The sequence below is a fragment of the Antrostomus carolinensis genome, unplaced genomic scaffold (assembly GCF_000700745.2).
Source record: "Antrostomus carolinensis isolate BGI_N321 unplaced genomic scaffold, ASM70074v2 scaffold19737, whole genome shotgun sequence".
Lineage (NCBI taxonomy): Eukaryota > Metazoa > Chordata > Aves > Caprimulgiformes > Caprimulgidae > Antrostomus > Antrostomus carolinensis.
The window spans coordinates 58,219-68,782 of NW_010329745.1; the positions used below are offsets into that span (position 1 = coordinate 58,219).

General features: G+C 38.7%; 1 protein-coding gene across 1 annotated transcript in view; it reads right to left on the reverse strand.

Annotated features, from left to right (window-relative positions):
* The window catches only part of GADL1 (glutamate decarboxylase like 1), a gene marked incomplete at its 3' end in the record, with an annotated part of 38,307 nt that extends 28,727 nt beyond the window's left edge, over window positions 1–9,580 (reverse strand). Inside the window, exons 1-5 of the mRNA XM_010172695.2 lie at window positions 9,407–9,580; window positions 8,505–8,631; window positions 6,714–6,804; window positions 5,907–6,013; window positions 3,672–3,787 (exon numbers count right to left, since the gene is read on the reverse strand). Coding sequence (XP_010170997.1) covers window positions 3,672–3,787; window positions 5,907–6,013; window positions 6,714–6,804; window positions 8,505–8,631; window positions 9,407–9,559 — 594 coding nt within the window. The remainder of the gene's footprint in view (window positions 1–3,671; window positions 3,788–5,906; window positions 6,014–6,713; window positions 6,805–8,504; window positions 8,632–9,406) is intronic.
* Between the last annotated feature and the right edge of the window lie 984 nt (window positions 9,581–10,564).

Below are 10,564 nucleotides of genomic sequence, written 5' to 3' on the forward strand. Positions count from 1 at the left end.
ATTTCTGACCTCCACAAGTGCTTCGGCACCTCTTGGAAAATTTTCTCAGGTTTTCAGTGGGACAGAAACAGGACAAGACTTATACTACTACACAGACTTGGAATATGCTTTCTTTGATGAAAAAAAGTAGTCTTTCAGTTATATTGATTGAAAACATACATATATTTATTTTTGTGCCCCACTACCATTACTAGAAGCCATTATGCTAAATTATACTGCATCAGTTTAAGAAAAAAAATATATATACCAGAGAACATTTAGCAGATCCAGTCACAACAGTGTCAAATAATTCACTGGTTCATAGTTCCCTTTCAAAAAGGGAAAGAAATATCCAGATCAAAGGTAGTATTTGTATCTAGATTATATATGTAATTTAAATAATAATTTTAAATACTGAGTTCAGATTACTCTTGCCATGTCTTTTGCAGGTTTTTTTGTTTGGACACATGATTAAATCTGTAGCCATTTGCAGTAAGACATTAATGCCTTTGAGTACAAGATCAGATTGGAACGGTGCATTTAAGATGTGCTGCTGTACTGTTTTAACTATAGCTAGATATAGTTTTCTTTTCCTAATAACATTTGAAAAGACAAGGTACTTTCCCTCTGTGCCCATTAAAACAGAAGATAAATTTGTATTTTCTTGATTTTGAAAAGTTTCCTAGAAACATGATTGTATAAAGCAATTACATTATTATGAGATTGTTTTATTACTCATTTTTGTCTGTTGTAATTTCAACAGGGGATGGCATGGTGAGTTAATGTTGTGTTCTCTCACTTTATTGCTTTCATGATCAAGTTGCACTGGGGAGGAATTTAGTTTCATTGCATCTAAAAAATTGCTCATATCAGCATGCACGTTTCAACTGTTTATGTATCCTCTTCCACCCTCAGCTACCTCAAATTTAGCAGAGTTCTACCTTTCAGATCAACACAATACGTTCTTGGCTCAGAATAAAGTTCAGATGGGACTCAAACAGTAAAAAGTGATTAAAAGGTGGGCTAACTACAACTGTATTCAGCTCCCACAGAGCTACAAATCATGCATCAAGAAACCGAGGTATAATAATTTCTCCACTACTGCTACTGCCTCAATAGGAATCACTCTGTATTGGTTCAGCAAGAGAACTAGGGAGTAGTAGCATAAAGAGAATTAATTGTGTATCACCATAATTTGAAGTAGCTAATCATTTTACTTGCAGGAACAAAGAACCTTTTTGTTCCTGAAGGCCAAATAGAGCATATGAGGACCTTGGGTCAGCCATGCATTAAACATACACCTTCATGTTATCCATAATCATAGAATCACAGAATGGTTTGGGTTGGAAGGGACCTTAAAGATCATCTAGTTCCAACCCCCCTGCCATCAGCAGGGACACCTTCCACTAGACCAGGTTGCTCAAAGCCTCATCCAGCCTGGTCTTAAACACTTCCAGGGAGGGGGCATCCACAGCTTCTCTGGGCAACCTGTGCCAGCGTCTGACCACCCTCACAGTGAAGAATTTCTTCCTAATATCTAATCTAAACCTCCCCTCTTTCAGCTTAAACCCATTTCCCCTTGTTTTGTTATTAACTGCCCTTAATAATCACACAAAATTAAGATCACACAAAATTAAGTCACTGACAAGTCCGTGCATTCCCCTGCCCTACCACAAGGCAACTCTTTCAGTCTGCCAAATGCCAGACTGAAACTTTGGGACTTGGCAACTCAAAGCAAAAATAATTTCATTTAAACATCATGTTGAAGCCAAGCCCTAAACCGACACAAGTGCCTTGAGCAGCCATGGGTTTTGATTCCTTATCAATACTCTCAGTTCATTACAGCTTCATGGCTTCTCTGTGCCAACACTGTTTGCCTGATTCACTTTAAAGAAAAACACAGTTAGTTAACTTCTCCAAGGTAATTTTTTAATCATCTGCCTATTAGTGCAAAACAGGTCTATGTCCTCCAGGACACACACACAAACAAAAAAAAGAAAGGCTCAAAACAAAAACAAATAACAAAAAATGAAGAGTGTGTGACACAAGTACTTACATACCTATTTTCAGTGCGAGTCATTTATTAAATATGTTCTCAATAATATGACATGTCTGAACTAAACAAACTTCCAAAAGGTAACATAACTTGGGCTCAGTACAGGTGGATCTAAAACAAGGATACATGAATATGCACATCTCTTCCCTCATAACCATGAACAAATACTAGAGATCTTAGACAACAGTCCCAATATGTAGCTACTAAAAATGGTAGTTTAATAACAAGTGATTACTGAGTACAGAAGACAACATGATTTTATGAATCAAGCAAAAACCTTAGAAAGCAATAGCACTGCCTTACAAATAATTTACCAATTTATTTTTCCTGGTCAGTTCTACATTGTATGGTTTTGGTCTTTCTGGTGAAGCAAAGATACCAAAATAATTTTTTTCTATGAGTCAAATAAAATTTATTTTCTCATTCAAATAAATGCCTGTTTGTTTTGGAGTAAGAGAGTGTACTTTTTATTTAAATCTTGCAATGAAATCTTGAACCTTCAGGATAAAAATTTTATGTGCTTCATCTCAAAAGTATTAAAGGAACATGTTTCAACCTAATTTTTTCCTCCCTAGCTATTTTTAAATGTAACATGATGGATTAAGTATGAACTGGTGTGTCATTTCATATACACACTTTTTAGAAAGAAAAAAAATATTTTCCCTGGGAAAAAAAAATATCCCTTTATTTAGGACATTTGGATTCCATTCCAAAACACATGTGCTGTCTTGGACATCTTATGCAATGTCTTCATCCCTCAGGCCTCTTCAAAATAAGCCTCTCTTGTCTATTTACACTGCAAACTGTTTGGAGCATAAACTTGAGAGCTAAAATCATTCTAGTAACTATATACTCCCTAGTACAACAAAATTCTCACTGCCACTGGGACCTTTATACATTGAAGGCAGAATTAGTAACAACTCTGTACTGTGAAATTTTAAACTTTTAAAAATGGAGGGACAGGTGAGAGAAAAAAGCCCCTAAAAAATTAGCTTCAGAATATATGTATGAATATAAATCAATTTTCCACTGGCAGTTGGGACAGATATTATTCAAAAACTTTAGCCACATATTTTCAATTATTTAAAGAAGAACTGTCTAAAGATCCAGCAGGTTTTTCCAATAGGCTTTATGATGGTTTTGGTTCTCTACCACAGCCAGTCTGTACTCAGATATAGGGCAGAGTGGGAGCTGCAGGGAGCTGTCTCACAGGTCCACAAGCGCTCAGCTTAGTACAAATTAAACCTGCAGGAAAAAAACTTTGCCATCCAAAACCTACCTGTGGCTCCTGCTAGACATTATGCTGTGGGAAATCAAGTGCTGCAGACCTCCACAACACACACGCATTCTGCTTCAGGTTTGCCTCATGTAAAATCTACTCTTATATCAGCAATTTCCAAGGGCAGGAACATGTCTCTCTGTTTTCTGAAAGTAAGGAAGCTTCTGCAGGAAAATCTACCATCAGACTTCTCCACTTAGCTCAAATATTTCACATCACACACTGACGACAAATTTATCACACCAGTGCCCCATCAGATATACAAATGCTACAGTTCTGCAGCCATTGAAAAATAAAGTTCATTTTCAGAAGTTTTTGACAACAAAAGCTTTTTGGGGGGTTTTTTTGGTTTTTTACCTCTTCCGAAGTGAACAGGACTAGTCTTGGCAAACCTGAGAGCCCTTTTTCCTTTATCTCTGGACAAAATTTGTATCTTGCTAAGTTCATAGCATACATATTCGAAACAGAGCCACCTGCAGAACAAGACAGACAAATATCATATTAGCCATAGTCCTAGTGCCTGATCTGTGTCTGAGTGCTTGACCTATTAGGGAAAAAAAATAAACCACACAGTTAGCCTATAGATGCATCCACCACAGCTTATTTCCTCCCCAAAAACCTACAGACATTAAATGAACTTTGGGCTCTGCAGCATGGAAACAGAGTGAGTTTGAATGCTCTTTAGGGATATATCCTGAAGAATAAGAACTGTGCCCAAGCAGTCCTCCCTGCCAGAGGACAGCCTGCAACAGCTCCTTCCCACTTACAGGGAAGCAGTGCCCACACTGAGCTCAGCTGTGGTTGCACCATACAGAGCCTAGGAGATCTCTTGCCCAACTGGGCCTCAGAATGTATTATGGGGGAAAAAAAGGTCATTCAGGGGAAAAAAAAAATAAACCAAAACAGAACAACAAAACAAACAAAAGAAAAAACCATAGTGAGTGGGAACTGGAAGATCTGCAAGGTAGGATCTGAATGGGTTTTATTCACTTAAAAGAACAAAACCAAAATAGTAAAAAAAACCCTTAAATAAAACTAGGACAAAAAAAAAAGTACAATTCATTTATCTTTTGGCAATATCACAGTAAGTTTTAATTAAGCAATTCTGCAGTAAAAGCAAGGATTCTACTAAAAATTCACATCAATCTGATATAAAAAAATCCGTATCATTAATACATTTTTTCCAAAAATTTTTCAAGGGATTTTAGTTTCTTTTTTTACTACTCACAGATAGGATAGACTGTTGTTTTGTTTTTGCAGGTGGGGGGTTAAATCCATTTACTCATTTAATTTATTTTCTCACCCCCAAATTAGACAGAAAAGCTTCACATCTAGACTAATAATTCGGTATCTCAGTACCTCAGGAATAATATCATTATGCTTCATATTTCCACACAGTGGGCTGGAACGCTGCTTTACAGAACATTTGAAAAATGTGGCTTATCAAGAAGCTTAAGAAATATTTGTTTGGTTGGACTGACCATAATATTTCAAAAAACTATCAAAACTCAAATGCATTAAGCTCATGACACTCCCACTAAAATAAACTACAGCTCCCACAGCTGACAGGCAGGATACACAGATGAGTGCCCTCAGGCAGCACTGGCTGGTGCCTAGCAGGCAAATCAGCTCCCCATCTGCCAACCAATTCGACTCAGTCCAATGAGGCTCTTGGTGCTGTTGTTAATAAGGTCAGGAAGGGCATCAGTTATAAACAATTAATTTCCTCATAATTATATTTCATGTAGAACTGTTTTCATTCATCTGCTGATCAGATTCACAGAATTATCAGTGTGCCCTTGTGGCCAGGAAGGCCAATGGCATCCTGGGGTGCATCAGAAGGGGTGTGGTTAATAGGTCGAGAGAGGTTCTCCTCCCCCTCTACTCTGCCCTGGTGAGGCCGCATCTGGAATATTGTGTCCAGTTCTGGGCCCCACAGTTCAGGAAGGACAGGGAACTGCTTGAGAGAGTCCAGCACAGAGCCACCAAGATGATGAAGGGAGTGGAACATCTCCCTTATGAGGAAAGGCTGAGGGAGCTGGGGCTCTTTAGCTCGGAGAAGAGGAGACTGAGGGGAGACCTCATTAATGTTTATAAATATGTTAAGGGTCAATGTCAGGAGGATGGAGCCAGGCTCTTCTCAGTGATGCCCAATGGTAGGACAAGGGGCAATGGGTGTGAGCTGGAACACAGGAGGTTCCGCTTAAACTTGAGAAGAAACTTCTTCACAGTGAGGATGACAGAGCCCTGGAACAGGCTGCCCAGGGAGGTTGTGGAGTCTCCTTCCCTGGAGACATTCAAGACCCGCCTGGACGCCTTCCTGTGTGATCTCATTTAGGTTCCTGCTCTGGCAGGTGGATTGGTCTAGATGATCTTTCGGGGTCCCTCCCAACCCCTGACATTCTGTGATTCTGTGTGATTCCGTGATTATTACTAGAAACACAAAAGAATAAGCCTGGATGAAGTAGTTGTGTGCCCGCATCACTGGATTTTTGCATGCATTTTCAAACGTTCTATATGAATCAAATGTTCACTGAATTACTGTATTAGTTGGTTTATAATGACTTAGCTTTAAAACCGAACTGTTCCTACCTGGATTAAATATGCCATCACCTTCTTCCCAGCCAATGAACTCAATCATTTTCTTGATGACTGCTTCTTCCACCAGCAGAAACACAGGAGATACTTCATATGTATATCTGAACAAAAATAAAAGCATTGTGATTGGTATGAAGACTACAGAACTCATGCCACAGAACACTGCTTAAATTAGATAAAGGTTTCTTGCACCTTTCTCTAATCCAGCAGAAGCTGACCACCATCAGCAGCAAAACTCTAAACTAAAAACACTATGGAACTGACCAGTAGAGCAATTGCTTAGTTCCCGACAGCACCACATTGACACTTCCACCCTCAAAGTAATACATAGGAGTTTGCTTCTAACATAGGTCACATACTTAAATTTCAGCTATAACGACCTATTATTACAAGCAAGAATAACTTTTTGTTTAGGCTTTACATTTGCAAACAAACAGTAGACAGGTAACCACTTCCATTCTACTCTGGAGAATGCTTCAAAGGAAACAAAAAACTGAGTAAGTCCAATTGGTTCACTTTTATGCATTAAGTAAAAAAAAAGTCTAGGTTTAGAAGTGTTGAAAAACAAAGATCTCTCCTCTTAAGCCCCACGTCAGAAACTAGAAAAAAAGCCTCATCAACTTAGCCAAGTTTCTGCTGAGCCATTCAGCCAAACCAAACTATTTCTCTCCGAGATTCCTGCACAATTCCTACCTCCTCTGTAACACCGAAAACAGACATTAGAAGAGGGGAAAGCAAAAAAAAGCTGTTATTCCAAAACACATGCAATTCATGATCAAGAGGACAAAGAACTACACTTACACGCTTGGGTTCAGTGCTTCTGCAATGAAACGAGCCACTAACGAGTAATAATCTATTCCAGCATACAGCTGATTGAAAAATCTTGGATGACCTGAAAACACAGATGAAAAGCAAACATTGTCTGGATATACATGAAAAGAGAATATATAACAGGCCCCTCAGCTGAATGCTGATCACTGCAAACCGCAATTGACTCCATTTTCTCAGTATTTTCTGGACTTACTGTCCTTTTCTTAGGTTAGGCAATCCTTGGAACCTAATTTAATAAGCACTTTCAGGTCCCAAAACAAGGTTTGAGAGATGTAAGCAGTGCACAGAATGTGTTGGTCACAAGTTTTACAAATCAAAAAAAAAAAAAAAAAGCAAAGGGACTGACAACTGAGTATACACAGTGGCTTTTAGCAGTAGTCTTGAGGGGCCACGATGGGCGTTCAGCCAAATTTTGCTAAGCAGTAGAATACAGGAACCTGCCAGTCCCAGGCAGCTGTGCCTGTGCTCCCACCAAAGTCTCAGTATTGATGGAGAGAGGCACTACAACAGCTTGGACAAACTTACTCCAAACTTAAAATGACAAGTTCAGAGAACTTGTTTATCTGCCTTGAAATACCAAGATTTAACTAATAATGAGAAAATTCTATACTATTGCTGATTATAAAAACAAGTCATTTCAGCAGTGGGATCACCACCTAGATTTTAATCCACAGCATAGTACTTTTACATGCAAAACTGTATAGCTCCATTTATATTATATCTGGGGCTTCAGTAAATGTTTATACTTAAAGACTATTTGCACAGCATATTTTTTACACACAGTATCCTTTGTAAGGTGACACAGTGTAACAAATGAAAATCTAAAGGCAATTTGCAAAAGCAAGATAAATAGAACACCTTCCAGTAACTCAGTAATCATATCTGCATATTATTAGTGCACTTCCCCTGTAGATCAATATTGCTACTTTTCTATGGTTTTCAAAGGCATGTGTTCATTCTCAAAATTATTTTATGGTTTTACTTTGTAGCAATAGTGACTGTAACAGGGAACATGCCCTGGAAATGCACAACTAACTATATAAAAGGTCCTTCCCACTTTCCAAAACACAACCTAAGTTATCCCACATCTGCAATACTGAGGTACTGATCCACAGCACTATTTCCTGAACAGATGTTGTTCATCCCTTTGTGCTGAGATCGAATTACACTACATGTGCAGTAGAAAGGTTAGCCATAGAGACATGGTGTGCTGTCTCTGAAACACTCCAGGCTCTCTTCTCACAGCATCTGGAACAGGAATTACTGTCTATCTGCAAATTAACACCCTATAAGACTATTACTCAAAAAGAGCAATAGTAAATATAGAATAATCATCACTAAGAACATGTTCTTGTTTGTACAAGGGCAGCAATGGTGACTCTACTCCTCATCAATCAGACAGCAGGAAATCACACACAAAGGTCCTTCTCCTGCCTGTTTTGCTAGACTGTTATATCATACCTGTCTAGGTGACTTCCACAAGACTTCAAAATAACAGAATCTACCACTAATGGCAATGGCATTACAGAAATTAGGGGGTTTTTATTAGTTTGCTATGATTACACATTTTAGTCAAACTGATGGTGACTAGCATTCAGTCAAACAAGGGAAACACAGAAAAATGTTTGCATACTTGTATAGGCAGGCAGAAAGCAAACATTTACACCCCCAGTTTCCTGAAAGGTGACAGAACTTTGTAAATGTTATCTTGTCTTCTTAGGTTAACATAGAAAATAACTCCACTAGAAATCACATTCCTACTGGTTTTGACGCTGTACTGTATAACATCCCGGCAGAGTTGCAAGAGTTTCTGATGAGATTCTCCAATGTCCCTCATTTCCAGATCAAGAATCTGCTTCAGCGCTTCAGGGGCTCGCCATTCACAAACCTAGTGATGGGGAGGAACCACCAACGAACAGGTTAGCCAAGAGGAAAAGGTTATAAAAGTAAAATGTAAACACCACATTCAGCACTGGTTCCACAAAACTGCCCATCGCAGCACAGCATGCCACCATAAAGTATCTCTGGTAAACTGGTCTCATGGGATCTTGGTTTTATTGTGCCTCAGGCGTTGCTTGACTATAAAAAAAATAGAGTGGGGAATGAAGGAAGGCTGAAAATCAAGAGGCCTGCAGGTCAAATTCTGTCCTTAGCTAACAATTTGTAATCACAGCATTTTCAGATGCTGTTCTGCCAAGGGGTGGGAGCAGTGAGGGCATGCCCAAAGGCAAGGAAGTTTCATTTGCAGCTTCCCTTCTGTGAAACCCATAGCAATCACACAACATTGCCCTTTGATAGTGGTACCACATCCACTGTTCCTCCTTCCCTGATATCATTGCCCTGGAGGGCCAAACAAATAACTGTCCCCACCCCAAACAAGAAAAGCACTGCACTCATCTGTCATCTCAGAAAAAGTGACCATTGTACTCCGAGATGAAAAAACTAATTATTTTCTGGCAAATATGTATTTTAACTATGTTATTGAAATGTTTTATAATATGATCTTTCTTAATTTGTAAGGCTGTCTTTTTATTTCAGAGCCAGGCACAGACTAGAAGCAATTTTGAGGCTACTTAAAGCACAATAAAATACAGCTTAGTAAAAAATTGGTTTACTGTTCATTACCTCTATTACACACTCTGAACAACTCTCTATGGCTTTACCTTTTCTGTTACATCATCAGTTTTTTGGATTACTTCTTCCATTATAATCTTACAGGCATCTTCCACAAACTTCTCTCCTGCCTTTGAGTCCATTATTGGGCCATTTAAGATGACACCATCCACCAAAACAGCATTCTTCTTCTTCTGGAGCATCTCCTGTTTGCAGATACCAACTGTAACATAAACAACTCACCATTAGAGAAACGCCTGGACTACTACATCATAAACTAAAAAAAAATATTCTTTCATTGTTGAAGAGTTAGTCAACTTAAGGAAAAAATTCACATGGACTTCTCACATGGAGAAAAATCCTATATTTTGGTGGAAGCACCTTTACAGACAAAAACCCCAGCGTGTTACTTCAAACCTAGATTGTTATTATGTAGGTAATAATAGCCTACTGTATGGTATCTACTGCTTTCTGTAGCATTCAAAAGTTTGCAAGGCACCATTCGAAACACAGAGGAAAATACCATCCTGGACTAGAACATGATAAAGCTGGATAAACAGAAATAAAGTGCAAGATAATAGGCATTTTTCCTAGCTGAAAGTGTTTCCCTCCACATGTCATCGCTCCTGCTCCTTTTTTTTCATGAAACAATTTTCAGCTTCATTTCCCGTATCTTTATGCTGCTCCTTCCCACCAGCCAGTCCTATTGCTCTGAGTCTTCTGTGTCCTTTCCAAAGTGTTTCACTGACCATGAAGATAAAACCTTTCAAGACTGCTGTCAATATCATACCTGTACTTCTCTCCTTTCTGCCCTTATCCTATCAAGTGCCCCCAGTCACTAATTACAGTAATTTTTTTGTGCATATTATCTTGCTTTTTCACTTCTGCAACAACGATCTCTTTCCTCTCCCTCACCTTTATCCATGAGATGTACTCTCATGATGTGTTCCATAAACACATTGCTCTTCCTCCTTTACATCACTTCTGAAAGCACATCCAAGATGCTGGTAAGACACTGGGCAATAAGGGCAACCATGTATCCATTTCATGTATTGATTTCATACAGTAAGATCAGGAGTCTAGTTTTAATAACACGAGGATAAAGATGAAAGTGAGACATTTGGAGATATCAAGGGAACAGACATTTGAAACAGTATAGTGCTGAAAAGAGAAGCAGTAACTACCATATCCAAATTATCTGGGTTACA